Genomic DNA, 22117 nt, shown 5'->3' with positions numbered 1-22117 from the left:
TATGGCTGGCTCCTCTGTCCCTCCCTCTGCCAACTCTGAGATGCTTCAGGATTGTGGACTAGGACAATGGCCCACTTGCCCCTTCCATTCTTGCTTTTCCACTGGAAGACACCAAGCTCCCTGTCTGGTCTCCCAGTAGGTTTGAGGCTAAAGACAGGTTTCTCTCTAGATTTGAAGGGTGTCAGGAGTTAAAGGAGAAGAATGTTTGGCAATGAGAGCGTGGTTACTTACAGTATAAAACTATTTATTTCAGTCTTCATCCCTCTTGATGTCTTGCCAATTTTTTGATGCTGTTGATTACCTACTCCTTTCCTGGACACTCCTCCCTTAGCTTTTGTTTCTCTTGGTTCTCTTTTCCTATCTGATTTCCTTCTCATTCTCCTTTGTTGGATCTTCATTATCATTTTCTTCTCCACTAAACGTAGACAATCCCCCAACACTCTGTCCTGGGCCTTTTCTTCTCTCTCAGTTCTCTACTCTTGAGGGGGTCAATTATGACCTCTATACAGATGACACCCAAATCTTTATATATCTGGACCTCGTCTCTCTCCCAAAGTTCACCCCATATAGCCAAGTGCCAACTAGACGTTTCTACCTGAATATTCCATAAACATTTCTAACTCAACATACCCAACTAGAACCCATTCTATTTTCCCCCAAAGTGACCCCTCCTACAAATTCCCCCACGTCTGTTGAGGACACCACCATCCTACCAGTTACTTAGGCTGCCAACTCTGAAGTCATTCTTTGATTGTTATCCTTCCCTCATTAAGCTACCAAGTCTTCTTGATCGTACTGCCACAATGTCTCTTGCATCTGTCCACTTCTCTCTGCTCATACAACCTTTCCCCTAGTTCCCAGGTCAGGGTTTATAACTTCTCAACTAAACCACTGAAATAGCCTCCTAATTGGTGTTCCTGCATCCAGCCTTCCAATCTATCTTCCAAGGGTTTCAGAGAAACCTGGAAGACTTGTATGAACTGTTACAGAGTAAAGTGAACATAACCAGGAGAATAATTTATACAATGACAACAATACGGTAAAGGCAAACAACCCTGAAAGAATTAGGAACTCTTTTCAGTGTAATGACCAGCCAGGATTCTAGGGAACTAATGATGAAGCATCCCACCCACCTTCAGATAGAGAGGTGGAGGACTCAGAGTGTGGAATGAGACAAGCATTTTTTGGACGTGGCCCATGTGGACATTTGTTTTGATTGACTATAAATGTTTGTGACAGGTTTTGTTTATCTTCTGTTCTCAGCTGGAGGAGTGGGGGTTCTAAGGATCAGAAGGCAGATTTTTGTCAATTAAAACAGACAAAGTATTTTTAAAGGCAAAAAGAAAGATCCATCCTCCACACCACTGCCAAGTTAATGTTCCTAAAACACATATCTGACCACACACCTCCTTTTCAAAAATCTTTAATGGCTCCCTATTGCCTCTAGAATAAAATACAAATGTCCTCAGTCTTACACTGAAATCCCTACAACCTGGCTCCACCCATGGCTCCAATCTGATTTTATATTACTCCCCTTAATGTATTCTCTGTTCCAGTCAAATGACATTTCATTTCATCTCTTACCTCTTTGCCTTTACGTAGGTGATCCTCTCTGTCTCCCCTCCACCTTCTAGAATCCCTGGCTTCCTTCAAAGCACAGCTCGGTCGCTGCCTCCTATTCAAGGCCTTACCAAAATGACTTTTTGTAGAGTTTATCCTTGCTTTCTTATACTCATGTTGCATCACTCCAAGTAGAATGTAAAATTCTTGAGGGACAGGACTATTTCATCCTTGTCTTTGTATCTCCAGTGGTGCCTCAAATTGCATTGCGTTGAACTAGGCGAACTCAGGTGCATGGTGCAAGTGACTGGCTGTCATTTTTCCTTTGCCAAATCTATGATGTGCCTGTTCACTCTCCCATACGCAGACAGTGTCATAGCCTCGCTCGCTTAGTGCTTGCCAGATGCTGTTCCTCATCGGTGTTCTTAATAGCCCTCATGTAATGTGTCTTTTGCATTTTCTCTTTAGCAGGAAAAGCAGAGACCAAATGTCATGGCAGTGCCATCTGACCAGCGGACTCCCTTTCTCTGCCAACAGATGAGTCAGTTTTCAAGTAAGGAGCTAACCTCACTCTTATTCAAACTTTAGAGGGGACATGAGGTCTAGAAGCCAGCAAGGTCTTTCATGAAATATTTCTAGTTGGAATCTGTTGCCCTTAAAGCTCAACATGTGGTATAGCCATTTGCTTATGGCCCAAGTGGTATCTCAATTGAAAGAAAAGTTTTCCAAAATGAAAATTTCCTATTTAGCTCAAGAGAGAAATCAAAATAAATTTGTCTCTTGAAGACTAACAGTTGATCCTGGGTATGGTAGCACATATGCATATAGTCCTTACTGTTGAGAAGACAGAAACCGGTGTATCGCTGGAGCTCGGGAGTTCTGAGCTGCAGTAGGACTAAAGCTAGTTGGATATCTACACTAAGTGTGGCACCAATATGGTAAACCCTGTAGGGCAGAAGTTCACTAGGCTGCCTAAGGAGGGGCAAACCAACCCAGGTCAGAAAAATGGAGCAGGTTAAAGCTTCTATGCCGATCAATACCGGGATCAGGCCTGGGCCCTTCCACCCAGGGTGAGATAGGAGATCTAGTCTTAAAAATAGAGAGATAGATGGATGGATGGACAGACAAACAGATACTAGACAAAGGACTAACTAGCAATGATTCTGAGAGTAAATTCAAAGTACCATAGCAAAAACAGACTTAGGGGTGGGAGGGCAAAGATCTGGTTCATGACTCTGCTTTCCCCTAACTCGCCCGTACCTTGCAGGTCAGGTGATACCTGGTTTTCTCCTACCCAATGCTTCCCCACGGGTACTTCCATCCTCCTCTTCCCACACTGCACCTGGTGTAGCTCTTTCCTACCCACCCCACTCTCATCATGCCACTAGAGCAAGAATGTTCCATTTACCATGTTCCTTTCTTTGAGCAGCCATGCCACAGCAGATGCCTTCTGACTGTGGCCAGTCCATGCCGACTCCCTCACCTAGTCCTCGCAGGATGCCATCCACACCTGGGATCCTTCAGAACACCTTGACCCCTGGAATCAGTTCAACTACTGGAAACCAGAGCGCAGGGGGCATGGTTATGATCCCCCAGACCCCGGGGAAACAACAGGGAATTTTTCCCTCTGGCTCCGACTTCAATGTCTCCATGCGCCAGAACCAAACTTCAGCTAGTCTGAGCTCTGTCAGCCAGACGGTTCACAGCAGTCATTCAGCAATCAAACCTGGAATGACCCTGACTGGGTTCAGTTCCAGCTCCTTAGCAAACCAATCTGCAAGCCCTCACCAGTTACGGCAGCCCAATATGCCCCGGATTTCCAACATGTATCCCAATTCCTCCCCTCAGGCATGGATCTCTACAGTGGCCTCTCGAATGCCAAATCAGAGCCAAATAGACACCAGCATTCAGCAGTTCTCCACCAATCCTCTTTTCTCCAAACAAAATGTGAGATCCAATCTAACAGGTCAACAATTTTCACCTCAGTCAGTGATACCCCCCAATCAGATTGCCCCTGGAGTCAGGCAGATTCCAAAAGTGAACGTAGGCCAGCCTGCTCAAAGCCTCAACATGCTTAACAGCCAGAGTTTGAGACAAAGTCTAACTCGAACCCCATTGCCAGCTATGAATGTCATGAAACCCATACCCCAAAGCGTGTCTAGTTTCAACCCAATCAGCCCAGCCCAAGGCATCGAGCCACCGAGCTATCCCATCACAAGCCAGGCGTCTGGGACCTTCAGCAGGATGGGTGCTTCGGCCGAGCTGGCCCAGTATGATTTCGGCCCCCAGCAGAATGATTCCATTTTGCCAGACAGCTGCAGTGAGACAGACTTCATCGATTCCCTCATGAAAAGCAGCAGCAACAATGATGAAGAGTGGCTGAACAACCTGAGAATGATCGACGACATCTTGGGCCAGCACACTCAGAGTTCTGGTCACGTTTAGCTCTCGGCAGGTACCCACATTTGATCCCCTCCTTCCCCGGCTGGGGGTGGTGGTGTGAGGAAACAAAACAGAACAACATAGTCCCACTGCGCACATGCGCACGCCCACACACACACACACACACACACACACAATCACACTCACACAATCACACTCATACACACACACACACACACACACACACACACACACACATCAAACAAAAATAAAAACAAAACCCCAACCATACAGGCACATACCCAAAGCTAGTTTTTGTCCATTACTGAGTTGGAGCCAGTTCTTTACCTGTGACAAAGTTGAATATTGGCCATTTTTCAAGTGACTGTATATATCCAAATTTTGTAAATGGTGTTTTCTTAAGCATTCAATATAGAAGTATTTATACTTCTCTTTGTGACAGTTTGTAAATAAATCTCTGGCTTATGTATTGTTTTATTATAGAAGTTTTGCTTGTTACACCTTGTTACAAATATGCAAATCATTTTGTTAGTTTCCGTAATACTGTGTATTACCGCTTGAAACACGCGTGCGTTTGACATAATGTAAGGCAAACTAGGGGTGTTAGGCAAACTGAGCAAGTGCCAAATGGAAGACCAGGAATACGAATGCCTTGGGACTTCTTGTCTCCTTCCCATTTCTCTTGGATGCCTCTGATGAGCATGCTAAGTGTCTAGCGTGGAGATGGGCTAAGCAGCAACCTCCTCCATGATGAGAAATACTGACAATTGGAAGGAATCTTTTAAGCCCTGGATGGGCCACCCCATGCAAGTCTCCTGGAGAAGCTCGCCTTGCTCTGAATGATGACCTTGGAGAGACTGCAAAGCATCCTTACCATTCTCATTCAGACTGGAAAAAAGGCTGCCTCCGGTCTCGGCACCCCTAGCGTGTATATCTGTAGTGTACAGGTGATTTGTTCCTGGTTATAAGGCCTTTCAATATGTGTTTGAATGTAAGACTTGGAGTTCAGGAGAAGAGTCTATTGATATGAAGAGTTAATTTGGGATTTGTCTCTCTGATGGTTTCTGTCTGCAGCTACAGTCATGTATATTTAAGTGTCTGTTTATAGAAGAGCCACTGTATTGTAAATGCCTTAAAATGTTCATGCTTTGTGGAATCCTATTTTAATAGTCACATCCTACTTCAGCCATACATTTGTAATATAGCATCAGCTTTGAGCACAGGATGGTTCTTCCTTCATGCCATAATAAACTGCCATGAGAGAACTGCAGAATTGTGTTCATTTTGTTCATTGGCTCTGGGTCTGCCAGTGTCCTACGCTCTTGGGGGCTCATATGTATCTCCTGATGAGCAGGGAGAGAAAGAAAGGATTCCCACCATAGGCCACAGTTCAGATCCCTCAGTGACCAACTTTTAAAACCTTTGATATGGCATTACGCTTGACCCAGAGAGATTTCAAACTTAGTCCGATAATTCAGCACACTTTAAATTCCTACACCAATACAACAGGGACAGTCAGTTCTCTGTTCCTTTCTTTTCTGCCTCTGTGTAAATCTTGGCAAGTTACTTTAGACCTTTTCTTTTCAGTTCAGACCTGGGAGTTCATTAGTGTTAGGCAGCTCCCAGCGTGGAAACACCTTCCACCAATGCAGAGCAGCAATTCCTCGAGCATGGAGCTAGAATCATAAGATGTTAGAGCTGGAAGAGATCTTAGAATTCACTTATTCTAGTCCCTTTACAGAGGCCCATGGTAGTGAGGTAATTTGCCCAAGGTCCTATATGCCATATAGTGGCAGAACTGAGGCCAGAATGTGGATCTCTGACCCTGAATTTTCCATTAGAAAGAAAGAGCACTTACAAGTACTTGGCACAGGAACAAAAAGTCTGCTTCATGTTATTCTGTAAGGTGGAGTTCTGTAGAGATATTATTCTGTAAGATATTAAAAAGATGGCCCCTTCAAAGATCAGCACTGCTATGGATCAGTAATGTTTCAATGGGAAAGCCATTGAAAGACAAAACTATGATCACCCTTCATTCCCTATGTAGGCAAGCCTTTGAAAAGTGATATCATACGGCAATTCTCCTTCCCAAACAGCCCTTCTCTGATGGAGAATCTCTGCTGCTTAATCAAAACATTTAAAAGAACAGCTAAGAAACCAAGCACACTTAGTCTTTCTCACTCACACTCTTAATGTCCTGAACAGAGCACCCAGATCAATGCAGGGGGGAGGGGGGAGAGATAGGAGTAGGGGAGGTTGGGGCGGGGAGGGAAGCAGGAAGTGTTGAAATAAGGGAGACCAGAGAAGTAGCTGAGATTCAATGACCTCCTCTCACAGCCCATCCTTCTGGTTTGTCAGTTAAACAATGTGTACAGTCTACCAAAGTGGGTAGGGGAGGTAAAGGAAGGGAGCCCTGACGATGTCTTCTGTGCCATCAGCCTAAGCTGTTTGGAAGACGAAGCAAGAGATTCAGTTGGTCACTCCTGCCCCTGGATCACTGGCTGCCTCCATAATTGTTAGTATATACTTCAAGTCAACAGCATAAGTGGGAGGATTAGCCTTGGCAAAGGGAAGGTTCACCTTTTTGTCCAGGACTAGAGTAAAGAAACAGAGAAATGGAGTATGACGAAAGGATCTTCTGAGCTGCGAAATGGAGAAGAGAGCAACCATGACCCTTATTTTTCAGGGAAGCAGGTGGTAAGGTCCTCTGCTACTAGGGAGGAGGCCTAGCAAGAGAACAAAAGGTTTAGAATAAGCAGCTCTGGAGAGTATGGTAGTCAATGGGGGAAGGATAAAACAACGACCATATAGGGATGAAGGCCCGGCTATGATTAGATCTATAGTTGTAGTGAACCCAGTCAGTACAGCTGCATGGGGTCACAACTGAAAGGCAGGCAGGGAGGCCAGAGTAGGGGTGATAGATTGGGAGAACAGGGAAGATTGGAGGGCCTGGGGTCATGATGAGGACAAAGAATAGGTTTAAGAGAAGTGAATCAAAAGGAGAGATTGAATAACAGGGGGTTGTATTTGGGGAAAAGAATTTCAGAGCTCTGGATCAAGCAAATGAAATAATTCTGGGTGACGGTCAGATCAATAGTAAGTGGCTGAAGTAGAAGGAAGCTATGGGGTGGTTGAAGAAGAAGCCTGAGGGCTCAGGGGGACATTGACATGTATGTTGAGATCTCCAAATATGAAGGCAGAGGTTGGAGTGGAGAGGTATCCCAAGCCAGATACCAAACTGAGAAAGAAGGGAAAACAATCCGGAAGCCAATAGATTACTGAGAAGGAGTTGGTTCAGGTAATAAAGATGGATGGAGCTAATCTTGAAGAAAGCTAAGTTTCTGATAGCCTAAGAGAATGAAAAATGTGAAGTGATTCAGGATAAAGGAGAGTCGGCTAACAAGAGAGTGAAGATTTCAGAGGGGGTAATAGAATGGAAGGATGAGAGGATATGGATTGTGGAGGGGTAAGGCTGAACAGATGAAAGTATGAGGAGAAATGGGATGGGGAAAGGATTTTTGTCTCATGGACTCTGTAACATGGGGATAAAGAGAGTGGGAGAGAGGGATTTGTCCACCATAGATTGGGGGATGATTAGTTAAGAGGAAACCTCTATCCTCACTGCTTCTGACTCCCAGAAGCTGGGGATAGGACAGTGATAAGGTCTTTGGGCTGAGCTCATACTCTGTACCCATGCTATCTTGGAATGAGTCACAACCAAAAGACACCCTACCCATGATGCAGGCACTCAGCTCTCTCCTGAGTCCCTGGAAGCAAAAGGTCCCAAGTATCTTCACTGTGCTGAGGCCTAGATCCAAGATGGCTTAGAAGAGGTATTATGCTGCCCCAGATACCTAAATAAAGTACAAACTCTTTCTTGAACTAGAGTTTCTCATTGTCAACTGCCAACTGCACATCTCTGCCCGGATGTCCCCTAACCATCTCAAATTTTCAACATGTCCAAAAGAGAATGCATTAGCTTTTCCCTAAACCTACCCCTCCACCAGACTTCCCAATTTCTTTCAAGGGTGCCACCATCCTTCTCAACTTCGGAGTCATCTTTGATTATAACCTCTCCATTATCCCTCGGATCTAATCAATGGCCAGATCTTAGTGACTCTCCTTCTTATACTCTTGCATCCATTTCCTCTAAACTCACAAGGCTCCCGTCATATTTCACCAGGACCATTCTGACCACCTTCTAATTTGATCCCTACGCTTCAATCCATCCTCCACAGTGCTGCCAAAATAGCCTTCCTATGGCCGGAGTCTGACCCTATCACTTCCTCATTTCAAAGATTTCCCATTGCCTCAAAGATAAGATACAAACAACCTGGTATTTAAAGACTTACTTTATTTACTTCTGTTATATACATTTTTTGCTTCTGTTTTCTTTGCCAAGGAGAATGACCTTTGGACTAGAAAAGACAGAGCAAAAATGACTACTAGGGAGTTGATAGCAAGTGAGGAGATTGGAAATCACTTAGCTGTCCTTGGAGAGCTCAAGTCACCTAGACCCGATGAACAACATCTTTGGGTACTGGAAGAATTGGCAGGTGTGAGCCACTGTCCACAATCTCTGAAAGATGGTGAGGAGCAAAGACATTTCCTAGAGGAGACAGCACTTAAGTTGGGTCTGTTAATAGACAGAGGAGATGCTAGGGAGCAAGGTTTGGCATGACGGTGGGCAGGACATTTACAGGAGATGAGCAAATAATCTAGTTTGGAGCAGGGAGCATCTGGAGGGAAGTAGTAGAAGGGGAGAATGGAAAGAAGTGCTAGCACCAGACTGTTGAGGGCCTTCAATGCCAACCTAAGGAGTTTCAATTTTAACTGATACAGAGGAAGTTCCTAACAAATTTTTTGATTGATTGACTAATAATAATAGCTCACATATACATTTTCAGCTTTACAAAGTATTTTCCTCACAATAACTTTCAGAGACACTCTTTGTAAGCACTATCATCCCCATTCTAGAGGGGGAAGACCAAGGCTTAGGGCTGTTGATTTGCCCAGGGTCACCCAGCTACTATCAGACAAGGATAACAGGGAGCCTGTGGAGAGTTTTGAGCAGTGGAGTTGTACAATAATGTTCGAGCAAGTGGGAAACCAGCCTCAAAACAGTATGAACGTAAGACCCAAGGGGAGGGAGACAGCTTGGGAGGCTCTCACAGCTGATCAGGCAGGTGGATAGATAGGAGGGCATGCCAGGGTGGTGGCAGTGAAAATGGATAGGAGGCTGGGGAATAATTGCACTGACATTTCTACAGTGCTTTAAGGCTCACAAAATGTTTTGCACACATTATTTATATCACATTAGAGCCTCAAAACAACCCTTGGAGGTAGGCACTATGGGGATTATCATCCCCATTTTGCAGATCGGGAAACTGTGACCCAGATGATTTGCCCAAGTTTATTCAGCTAGGAAATGTCAGAGGCAGGATTGAACCTGAAGCCTTCCTGCCTTCAGGGCCAACTCTTTATCTCACCATTCAGCCCAAGATCTCCACACTATCCTAATCAACAAGAGACATGACAAAGGAAGAATCAACTGCAATTGACCTGGTTGGCCATGAAGAGATAATGAGAGGGAAGAGCAAGGGGTGATAGCAAGGTCTCCATTGTGGGGCAGGAAGTGAATGGCTGTGGTATTGAGGGAGGGTGGGAAAATTCCATTTTGGACTCGTTGAATTTGAGACAGCATAGGACAGGCAGGTAGAGATATGAAGTAGGGAGTCATAAAGGAGGATCTCCAACCCAAAAGGGAGGATAAAGGCTAAACATCTAGATGTGCCGGTCAGCCACAGATAGGGAGCAGGTGAAACCTGGGAGAAGAGAAAAAAGCTGTGAGGACAGAACTCAGAGGAGCCAAAACACTAAGAAATTGGGGAAAGAAATAGTGAGGGTGGGGGTGCGAGGCACAGAGAGGAGGAGGAGGAGGAGGAGAGGGAGAGAGAGAGAGAGAGAGAGAGAGAGAGAGAGAGAGAGAAAGGAGGAGGAGGAGATACAACAGAGTATGGTATTTTCAAGGTGAGAGGAGATAATATCTAAAAGGGGATGTTCAATAACATAAAGGGCTGAGTTAAGGTCACCGGATTTGGCAACGAGGAGGTCATTGACCTTTGACAAAGGAGTTTCAGTGCAGGGGTGAGAACAAAAAGTTGGATTATCATAATAGATAATATTTATATAGTGCCTACTATGTGCCGGGTACTGTGCTAAGTGTGATATATTATGAGTTCTATTATTATCCCCATTTTACAGATGTGGAAACTGAGGCAGCTAGTGGTGAAGTGACTTGCCCAAAGTCACACAGCAAGTATCTAAGACCACATTGGAACTGAGGCCTCCCTTACTCCAGGTCTCATTCTCTAGCCACTGAGCACCTAGATGCCCATGAAGGAAGAGTCCAAACTGGACAGCCTAGATCTCAGTGAAATAGGGGATGAGTTGTGTGCTTTAAGTGGAGGTGGTAGAGGTGGGGCTGACTGCTTGAGGAACAGGAAAGAAGTTGGGAGCAGTGATGGCACAGAATGATATAAAGAATCAATAAATGTTGAACAGAAGCATTGCTGAGGAACAGCGTGGACCCAAATCTATGGTGGGTATTTTCAACACAATTTTCAGACTTTGTCCAGCAACATTCAGCAGCCTGGGAACAGAAGCAGAGAAATCAGATACTGGGCGGCACCTTGGATGGAGAATTAGGAGGGCAACTGTGGTGGAAGGTTCAGAAGGGGGCAAAGAGATTCTAGGCTGGTGGTTAAGGAACTCCTGAAGGGGCCGACTGGATGGAGTGAAGCCTGGAGAGGAGGTAAGTGAACTCGGAAGAAGGAAGGAAGAAATTGGATGAAATTACAGGACAGGGTCTCAGAACCACTTTTAGGAGAAGATCAAAGTTCTTGTTGTGGTTCTTGGTCCTTTGTTTTCGAAGAATAATTTAGTGAAAGGACAGAAGAAAGGTGAAGGTCAGTGATCAAATTCAGAGTCTGGGATCTTGGAGGTGGGACGGTTCAGGGAGATGTCTATGTATTCACAGTACGGTGTAGCCACAGTGGGTGATGGGCATACTTGGATCATCGCTACTGCTGGGCAGTCCTTTTCTACCCGCCACCGTCCATATCAACTCTCCCAAACCTTCTCATCCCTCCTCAAACCTCCCATGCCCTACCCTTTGTCTCTCAGCTGAGAACTTTGCCTCATCTTTTATAGGGGAAAATGGAGGCCATCCATCAGGAGTTCCCTCCTCTTCACCCTTCCTCCACTCTTACCACTCAGACACCTTCTGCCACTATCTCCTCCTCACCCTGACTCACATGACAAGGTGATCTTACTCCATACCAAACTAAGCCTTCCACCAACTCAAGTGATCCTGTTCCTTTCTACACCCTCCACAGATCGCCCCTCTGTCATCCTCACTCAATCTCTTCTCTTCAATCTCTCCATCTACTAGCTCTTTCCCAAATGTCTCCCACAACCTGAAAAACTCTACCTTGATCCTTCCATCCCCACCATACTCCTATATCTCTTCAGCCCTTTGTAGCTGAACTCTTCAAAAGAGCCTCTACAACAGACACTTCCATTTTCTCTCCTCTCACTCTCTTCTTAACCCCTTACAATCCAGCTTCCAACCTTATGGCTCCACTGAATGGCTCCCTCCAAAATTGCCAGGGATCTCTTAGTTCCCAAATCCAACGGCCTTTTCTCAAGCCTCACTCACCTTGACCCCTCTTCAGCCTTTGACACTGTTGATCATTCTCTCCTCCTTGATACTCTCTTCTCTCTAGGTTTTCGGGACCCCATTCTCTCCTGGTTCTCCTCCTGTCTCTCTGACCACTCCTCAGTCTCCCTTGCCAGATCCTCATATACCTCATGCCCTTGGACCATAGTGTTCCACAAGGTTCTGTCCTGGGCCCTCCTCTCTTCTCCATCTATACTACTTTACTTGGTGATCTCATCAGCTACCATACTGACAATTCTCAAATCTACCCATCCTGCCCCAAACTCTCTGCTGACCTCCAATGTCACATCTGCAACTACTTTCTGGACAATTGGAAACTACCAGACAATTTGAATATGTCCAGTACACATCTTAAATTCAACATATCCAAAACTGAACTCATTATCTTTCTCCCCAAACCCTCCTCCACCTCCTACCTTCCCTAGTACTGTAAAGGGCAACATCATCCTCCCATCCGTCGGGTTCACAAGCTAGGAGTCCTCCTCAACTCCTCACTCCCTTTCACCCCTCCCCACCATCCAATCTGTGGCCAAATCCTGTTGATTTCATCTCTGTAACTTCTCTCTAATATGCCCCCTCAGATTTAGAGCTGAAAGGGCCATCAAGTCCAACCCCCTCATTTTACAGATGATGACACTGAGGCACAGTGATTTGCCTAGGATTACACAGCTAGTAAGTGTCAGGTATAATCTGAACCAGGTCTGCCTGACTCCAAGAGCAGGACCCTACCTGCTACTCATTAGGCTCTCATTTGTTCCATGGTGGGGGTGGCATGGTTGGCCCTGTCCTTTAGGAAAAGCTCTTTGAGAGCTGAATGGATGATGGATTCAGATAGCACTTTAAAGTTTGCAGAGTACTTTATATATATGAGCTCACTTGAGCCTCACATAAAAAAAAAAAACCAAAACCCTGGGAAGGAGGTGCTACATTTTACATTATCCCCATTTTACAGATGAGGAAACTGAGATCCAAAGAAGTTAGCTGACATGCCCAGGGTTACACAGCTGGGAATTGTCTGAAGTAAGATTTGAACCCTCATCTTTCTATCTCCAAACCCAGCTCTCCAGTCACTGTGCTATACTGCTTCTCAAACTTAATGTCTCCAAGGTTCAGTTTGCTCATTTGTAAAGTGGTGATTATAATACTTGTGCTACCTACGCCACAGGACACTTGTAAGGAAATCCCTTTGCAAACCTCGTTCTTCTTGACTTGTGCATGAAGTGGATTTAGGGGCGGCAGAGCTGCACAAAGACGTCACAAACCTCAAGCACTACAGAGGGAGAGAGGCGTGTTAGTTGGCAGAGTTTTTACCTTCTTGGGAGCTCTTGATGTCCTATGGAGATAGCTGAAGTTTCTCCCTTGGCTCCGAAATCCTGTTTTGGAGAGGTTTGGGAGGTCCTGGGGACCAGAGAAAATGGCCAGTCCTCCATCTTGTTGGTCAAGATTGGGGAAGAAGAATAAGAGGATGAGGATAAGGACGATGGCCCAATAAGGCAGGAGAGAAATGGCAAGAGGCTGCCTACTTCTTCACTGTCTCTTCCCCTTCTCTCCCCAGCCTTTACCAGCAAGTTAATAACAGGCCAGCCAAATGGATGTGCGTGCAGGCCCTGCTTGGGCCAGGCCAGGTACAAGAAGGAGGGGCAGAACATTTGGCCTCCAAAATAACAGTCTAAACAACGAAAGTGTGCTTTTCCACGCAAATTAATAGGGATCAAATTATGAATCAGAAAATTCAAAACATGGAGGAGGCCTTAGAAATCCCCTAGCCCACCCCACCCCTCATTTCATATAGTATTTCAATACAGATTTCTTAAGTACCTGCCACACAGGGGTCAGATGCTGAGCCCATTGCACTGGGGAAGCAATAACTATAAAAATGGTCCCTGTCCTCAAGGTGCTCATAGACTACTGGAAAGAGACAACAGTACACAAAGAAGTATAAAATAAATACAAAATTCTTACAAAGCACTGACAGCTGAGAAGAAAGGCCTGGGGGGGGGGGGTGTAGCACTGCCACCAAGCCCCAAGGGAGCCAGGAATTCCACAAGGTAGAGGTGAGGAAGAGCATTCCACGGATGGGGCTCAGCCTGTGCAAAGGAAGAGAGGTGGGACATAGAATATCGCATATGGGAACTAACAAGCAAATTTGTTTTTCTGACGTGTAGAATGCATGAAGAAGAGTTATATGCTATATAGGCCTTGAGAAGTAGATTGGAGTCAGATAGTGGAGGGCTTTAAATGCCAAACGAAGGAGCTTTTCTTTGATTATAGAGGTACTGGGGAGCCACTGAAGCTTCCTTAGCAAGGTAGTAACACAGTCAGATCTTAGAAATATCAAATTGTCAACTGTGTGGAAGACGAATTAGAGGGAGAGAGTCTAGATACAGGAAGGTCCATCAAGATATAGCTCATAAAAAGTGATCTCCAACACAACTAAGATATGTCTTAGGATGAATGCCGAAAACTTAAAGCCTGTTTGCAGTATGAAGCACATGACTAGAAAGGCTCCTAGAAAATTCATTTATACATATTCAAAAACTCCATATAAACTGTAGAGGGCAGGGTATGCCAAGGGAGCAAAAATAAACATGAACATAAATGAGGAATTTTGAGCCTCCCTGACCAAGCTTTATTTGTCCCTTTTCTGGCTGCTGTCTTAATTATGCAAAGGTGTTGATACAAGTTTAAACTGCAAAAATAAGTAAAATGTGGGCCCCCAAACAGTCGGTATTTTCTCTTTGCCATTTTCCACCTTGGATTGGGAAAAAGGAAGCACTGGATACAAACCCCGCCTCTGATCTTTACTCTCAATGTAGCCCATGGGCATCATTACCCTTCATCTCTCTGAGCTTCAGTTTCCTTATCTGTAAAATCAAAATACTGCTGCTAATGCCCGTATCACCTATCCCATAATGCTGCTGAGTGGCTCAACGAGCACACATAGTGGGCATGAAATGCTTTTGAACAGTTTCAAACGCCATATAAACATCAGCTCTTCCTATGATTTTTGCAGCAACATCAGCTACCTACAATCAATCCTTCACGAATTTGGCTCTTAGAGCTCACCCAGTAAAAATCTGTCATTTCCCAGATGCCATCAACATGTAAGGCTTCAGAATTATGGCTAGAAACAAGGGGTACTAGAGACAAGGTCTTGAAATGGGCAAATTCATAGAGCCCTAAAGAAAGTATCACCTGCTGCTGCCCCCTCATGTCACCAAATGGTCATGTTTTTAGATGTGTTCTTGTAGAAAACGGTGAGGAGGCCCCCAAATTATATTTGCCTGGGAGGCCTCAAATGGATCATTCCAGCTGTACAGACCGATGTCTACAGTATACAGAGACAGGAGAGAGCAAATGGGGCACTCCAATCTCAAGCTCCCCTCTTCCAGTCTTATTCTTTCCTTTTATCCAAGGTGAAAGGGCCCCCAGAGGCCCCTCCCAGTTCTCTATGCCATACCCACCCACCCAACAAGTGGTCGTGCAGCCTGATGTTAAGATGTCCAGTCCACTTCCCATGGGGGCTCATTCTACTTGGAGATATCTCGAATTATTAGGAAGCTTTTTCTTCTATCGAGTCCTAGTTCTTCCTTCCCGGGCCAAGGAAAACAAGACTGGCTGATGCCTCTTCAGTTACCACAATCAGGAAGGCAGTGGGGAATGCCTGGAAACCCAGGAAGGACACCTGCCTTCCTCATCCACTCTCGATGCCTAAAGCCAGCCTGTCTAAAACAGCCTAGCCAAGACTTCCAGGGCAGTTTTTCTAGACTGTCCTTCATAGTATGGAGCTTCCTGGCTGGTCAGAAAAGGGAGTAAAAGAGCCAGGTGAATTCTGTGAGGCAGAGCAGGACACTCTGGGGAGTCTGGTTACCTGGGTAGCTTTGTCTGTGTCATATTTCCCTGTGTTGTGTGTCTCTGGAGAGAATCTCAAGCACTAAACCCTCCTGAAAAGGGCTGCAGGTCTTTAAGGCATGGCCTACAACAAAGGGCTTGGACAGTCAGCGTTGGATCCCAACGTCAGCAACTACCAGGCCTTCAATAGCTGACATCTGAAGGGCTCTTTAACATTTGGAAAGCATTGAATAGACATTATCTAATTTTATCCACATGCATTACATTCAGCCACCAGAGGGCAATGCTGTCCAGTTATCTGATCCTACTCAACTCAAAAAGTACTAGCCATCACAAGCTGATCCCAGTGGCTAGGTAGCCACTGATCTCTCTATGGGTCTCTCCATTCTCTAGCTAGCTCCATCCCTTTGGGGAGTGGCCACCCTCCTCTTCTTAGAGCAGGGGTGTTGTACGTAGGGCGATCTTGGCTCCTGGCGTTCCCACCCGAAGGCTGAGGGAGGAAGGCACCTTCCCTCCATCTCCCTGGAATTCTGTCACAGAAGCATGCTGTAGTGGAGTGAATCACACCAACACAGCAGAACTGTAACCACAGAAGGAAAAGAAAGGAAGAAAAACCCAATGAAAGAGAATGAGAAGGAAGTCAGACAAGAAAGGAGAACCAAGAGAAAGCTGTGTCACATTTACTCCAAGAGCTACCTCACTGACTGGGCACCCAAAGCTCCTCCGGGCAGTCCCAAACCTTTTAGTCTATGGGCCAGTCCAAAGGTGGTTCCGGGGCTTAAATGAATAAGTCCCTATTGTCTGTAAGGAAGCCCCAAGAAAATCCAGGAATTTGAAGAGCTAATAGTTTGGGGGTTAAAATTTAGATCTTTCCCTCCTGTTGCTGCAGAGAATAGACAGGGTTAGCTACTCAGCTCCCAGCCCAGCCACCGAGGCATTCTGGGTAATTCCTCCCCAGACCCTATTCTGCTCCACCTCTCCTTTTACCAGTAAGTATAGGGGATTCGGGTCTCCCTAGGCTATGACCAGCACAGGTCTCTCAGTCCTGCCTAGCTACTGGAGGGCAGGGGAGAAGGCACCCAGACAACTTCTTTCTCTATCTTTGGTCCTTTCTAAATTCTTCTTGTTAGTGTTGTCCTAGGTCAGGGGTGGAGAACCTGTGGCCTTGAGGCCACATGTGGCCCTCCAGGTCCTTGTATGGCTCTTTGACTGAATCCAAACTCCACAGAACAAATCCCGTCATCCTGTAAAATGAGCTAGAGAAGGTCATGGCAAACCACCTCAGCATCTTTGCCAAGAAAACCCCAAGTGGGATCATGGAGAGTCAGGCATGACTGGAACAACTCAACAACAACTATTATCATAATTTTATATTGGCATGACACCTTGATATTTCGCATTTTGTTTCATATAATACTTTATTGTGCAATTCTATGATATTGTAAATATGGAGTGGAAATAGCCTTGATCTGAAAGTAAGGAGACCATGAGGGCAGGGACTGTGTTTTATCTTGGTTTTTTACCTCTCCTAATATCTAGCATGGTGTTCTACATTGTAGATCAGGGACCGGCCTACAAGCATAGAAATTTACATAAATGCTTTAGTAAACGAAGCCGAGCTACCGCAGAGCTCTCACTAAAATGGCAAATCAAAATATACTGTCTATTGTTTCAGTAAAAACCTAAGGTTGGATGGCCCTGCTCTAGACAATGAATGTTTGGTGAATAAATAAACAAATGCAGGTGGAGGAAGTGAGGAGAGAGAACATTCCAGACATGGAAGACAGTCGTTCAAAGAGCCCAGAGATGGGAGTTGGAGTATCACTGGTGAGGAATGACAAGTGGTGCCAGCTCATAGAGTCTGGTAAAGGAGGAAGGGGCCAGGTTATGGAGGGCCTTAAAAGCCAAACACAGCATTTGCTATTTGATCTTGGAGGTGAGAGGGAGCCACTGCAGTTTATTGAGTAGGAGGGTAACATGATCAGACCTGCACTTTAGGAAGATCACTTCGGCAGCTGAGCGGAGGAGGACTGGAGAAGGAAGAGCCTGGAGACAGAGACCAGACAAAAGGCAATTATAATAGTCTATAATATAATAATATTATATATGATAACATATAATATTATATTATAGTGAGGTAATGAGGGCTTGCTCCAGGGCCATGGCTGTGAGAAAGGAGAGAAAGAGATGTTGTTATGAAGGAAGAAATAATAAGACTTGGTAATGGACTGGACACGTAGAGTAAGTGCAAGAGTGAGTACAAGATTACACTGATGGTGTAAGCCTAGTAATGAGGAGAATTGTGGTACCCTCTGTAGTAAGAGGGAGATTCAGAAGGGGACAGGACTTCGGGAAAAGATGAGTTCTATTTTGGCTGTGTTGAGGTTGAGATTTCCTATGGAACATCCAATTCAAGTTAGTGATCTGAGAATGGAGCTCAGAAGAGAGGTTAGAGCTGGATATATAGAGATCTGGGATAGATATCTGCTTAGATATGATCATCAAACCCAAGGGAACTGATGAGATCACCAAAGAAAATAGCATAGAGGGAGAAGAAGAGAGGGCTCAGGACAGAGACATCAGGGATACCCATGGTTAGCGGGCATGTCGTAGATGAAGAACTATTAAAAGGTACCAAGAAGAAGTGGTCAGAGAAATAGGAGGAGAACTAAGAGAGAGCAGCATCACAAAAATCTATAGAAGTTTAAGTATGGCAGAGGAGGCTATCGATACAGTCAAAAGCTGCAGAAAGGTCAAGATGGATGAAGATTTAGAAAAGACCATTCGATTTAGCTTTGGAAAGACTGATTTCAGTTGAATAAGACTGGAACAGATTGCAGAGGGTTTAAAATCCAGTGAGAGGAAGGGAAATGGAGGTACTGATTATATATGGCTTTCTAAAGGAATTCAAGACAAAGGTTAATAGCTAACAGAGATGTTCAGATTAAGTGGTTTGTTTCTGGGTTTATTTTTTTAAGGATAGAGAAGACACTAGTTCTTTTGTAGACAGTGGGGAAGGAGCCTGTAGATAGGGGATATTGAAGTTTAGACAGAGTGGGGAGGACAGAAGGGACAATCTGCTGGAGAAGACAGAATAAGCTAGGATCAAGAATGCATGTACAGGGATTTAGGAATTTGCCATGGCAAGGAGAAGGCCCACCTCTTCATGAGAGACTGGAGTGAAGGAAGAGGTAGAAGTGATAGATATCCAAATGGTGTGTGATAAGGAGAACTCTTGGTAAATAACCTTAATTTTTTCAAGAAAGTATGAGACAAGGTCTTCAGCAGAGAAAGTAAAAACTTTATTAAGTCCAGTAAATGTTATATGTGCCTAGCATTCTGTGGTTGAGCAGACCGTGAGACTGTGGGTCTGACCCAGCATGGTCATTCTAATATTTTTACTGGGGCAGCTGGGTGGCGTAGCAGATAGAACATAGGCCGTGGAGTTAAGAGGACCTGAGTTCAATTCTGGCCTCAGACACTTACTAGCTATGTGACCCTGGGCAAGTCACTTCACCCTTATTGCCAGGAAGGAAGGAACGAGTGAACAAACAAATGAACTAAGGAACTCTGATATTTTTGCTTACCTACCTTTCCCCATGAATGTGCCCAATTCATCCTGACATATGGTTAGCTCTGAGGGAACCCCATGCTCTGGCTATTAGTTGTTCAGGCAGCAAGTTTTGTCACTTGTGAGAAGTTTTGTGATTTCTCAAAACCATCTTGTACTGTTACAAACATGGAGGAACAATTTCTAAGTTTGGCTACATAGATGCTGCTATCCTCTTAATCTCCACTTACCCAGCTACTGGGTAAGAATCCTTGCCCTTCTCACCTCTTATAGAAGTTGCCAATAGTCACTGGTTCTCCTGGTCACCTACATAATCATAACATTTTAGAGTAAGAAGCATCTTATTGTGGGTCAATCTATTCCAGCTCCCTCTTTTTATGGATTGAGAAACCAAAGTTCAGCTAAGGGAAGGATTCACCCAGGGTCACACAGTGAAGCTGTGTTAGAAACAGGACTAGAACCCAGATTCCTGACACCTTGTCCACTATTCTTGCCATGATACCATGCCATCCTCTTTCTCTAGCTAAGGTCAGAAAAGAAGTAAGTCCAAGGAGGCTGGATTTGAGTCTAGCTCAAGAAGAGATACAGTGTGACAAGCTCAGTCCCTTAGCTTTCACACTGATTCCATGAGATGGACAAGAAACATTTTTGTTAGGAAAAAAAAGATGGAATCTAGCCACTACATGCCCTTAAAAACAAAGTATACTGTGCCTCAAGACTTTAGTTCTAATCAGAACAGCCTGTTCTTGCTCCGTTTATCTATCTTATTAGGCTGTCGTCACTAGGTCTGCCTCGGTCATTCTATCAGGAATGCTATCAGTGATGAGTGATTTGATTCCCAGCCCTTTGCTCATCAGGCCATTGGGTAAATACCATCCCTTGGGTCCTTAAGGAGGGACAGAGCCGGATATCCATGAGATACGGTCAAGGTCATACCGTACTTCACCCAACTACCTCCACCCCCACCTCCCACCAAGATGGCTTGGACTCAAGCACGTAGGAAGGAGCCCACGCTTGGATTATGACTCTGATCTCTCACGACCAAGGCCACCCTGGCCTCCACGTGTTGGGTAGCTATGGAAAGTTACATTTCTAGAGAGGCATTATAACATAATGCAGGGTGTTGGCTCAGTAGGCAGGAGAGAGAGACTTGGGTTGGAATCTTTGTTCTGCTTCTTGCTAGCCTTATGTTCCCAGACAAGTCAGGGAGTCTCTATGAGCCTTAGTTTTCCCACTTGTAAATTGTAGCTAATAAGGCTTAATAAGTTGGTATAAGGAAAGTGTTTCTCAAATCTTAAAGCACTGGAGAAATGGTAGCCATTAGTGGACTTGTAGCTTTGGAAGCTGAGGCTTCTGATGGCAGGATGCTGAGGGTCATTTTGATGGACCTTGTGCTCAATCCTTGCTCCATTCAGAGATAGCCCTCAAGAGCCAGTCTGTTCTGTTTGCTAATGGAAAACCCACTCACAGACCTAACACCTTCCCTGATTTAGTGGAAATCATGTATCCTTCCTGTTGGGCCCAGCAGAGAGACTCAGCACCAGCTGATCAAAGAATGATGAATTTTGGGGAGGGAGGGAGACTGCTCTTTGAGTCTTCCTGTCTTTGTTAGCTGGCAAGCTCCCTGAGGTTTAGAATTGACCCTACTTTATACAGAGAATTCCTAAATAACAGAGGACCCAATTTTCAAAGGTCACTTATAAATTAGTTGTTCATTATCCAATAAGATCAACGGATATGAACAGGACGTTTTCAAAGGAGGAAATCCAGGCTATCAACAGCCAGATGAAAAAATTCTCCAAATCATAATTGGAGAGATGCAAATGGACAGCAACTCTCAGGTTCCACCTCACACCCAACAGATTGTCAAAAATGACCAAAAAGAAAATTACAGATTTGGAAAGGTTGTGGGAAAGAAGAGCTGTAAATTGTTCCTGCCATCTCTGGAAAGCAGTTTGGAACTTATGTCCCAAAAGTTCTGAACTGTGCATCTGGCTACTAGGCCTATATCCCCAAAGAAATCAAAGAGGAAAAGAACCCAACCCATATGTACAAAAATATTTCTAGCGGCTCTTTTTGTAGTGTTAAAGAACTAAAAACTAAGGGGGTACCTATCCCTCCAATAGGGAATGGCTAAACAAATTGGGGTATACAAACATAATGGAGCCTGGCTTGGGATAGAGACAGGGCTAGTCAGAAAGCAGTGGTCCATGGTGACTCCTGTGGGGAGAAAAAGTTATGAGTTGGTCTAGCTGTGGATTAAGTGGCCAGAGCAAGAGTTCTTAAGCTGGGGTCTGGGGACTTGTTTTTTTAAATATTTCAAAAACCATATAGAGTACCATATAGTGTATAGCATATTCACTATATGTATTTTACGTTATGCATTTACGAGCAGTACTCTAAGAAGGGGTCCCTAGGCTTCACCAGGGGTCCAGGGCACAAAAAAGGGTAAGAATTCTCCCAAACCAGAGACTTCTTATTAGAAGTTGCCTGGGAGTGGACAAGTATGTGTTCCATTTTTCTCAGCTTCTTCCAGGCTAAGTACCTGCCCACCTGCCCCATCCTGTTTCCTTTCCCATCTGAGCAAAGAGCAGGCCTGTCTGCCCCGCCATTCTCAGGTGTATAGTTTATATCTTCCAGCTACTTGAGCTGATTTTAGTTATTATCTAGTAATATTCTCCTACCTTTACACCCCTTTCTGATGGCCTGCCACATCACCCTCTACCTCCAGGAAAATTTCCACCTTTGAAAATGGAGCTTCTGAAAGCACAGTGCTTCTGGGACATATCTTCTCACTTACTTAGAGGGTTAGAATTCTCATACTATTCTTCATCAATTTGGCCAGAGAGTTACTAACAGTTACTAACCCTACACTGGAGATGCCTTGGGATCATAAGATTTGGAGCTGGAAGGCCTTAGAGACCATCTAGTCTACCCCCTTTCTTTGACGGAGGGGAAAACGGAGGCACAGAGAGAGGAAGGGACTTACC

The 22117-nt window shown here is 44.8% G+C and overlaps 1 protein-coding gene across 1 annotated transcript in view; it reads left to right on the top strand.

The window, feature by feature from the left end:
• Positions 1-5233, top strand: part of MAMLD1 (mastermind like domain containing 1) — a 96182-nt gene extending 90949 nt beyond the window's left edge. Inside the window, exons 4-5 of the mRNA XM_036740309.1 lie at positions 2029-2113; positions 2990-5233. Of these exons, the coding sequence (XP_036596204.1) occupies positions 2029-2113; positions 2990-4005 (1101 nt within the window). The 3' untranslated portion in view covers positions 4006-5233. The remainder of the gene's footprint in view (positions 1-2028; positions 2114-2989) is intronic.
• Positions 5234-22117: the final 16884 nt, after the last annotated feature.

The sequence above is a fragment of the Trichosurus vulpecula genome, chromosome X, assembly GCF_011100635.1.
Source record: "Trichosurus vulpecula isolate mTriVul1 chromosome X, mTriVul1.pri, whole genome shotgun sequence".
NCBI lineage: Eukaryota > Metazoa > Chordata > Mammalia > Diprotodontia > Phalangeridae > Trichosurus > Trichosurus vulpecula.
Note: the sequence above shows the minus strand (reverse complement) of the source record. Positions and strands in the feature narration are given on the sequence as shown.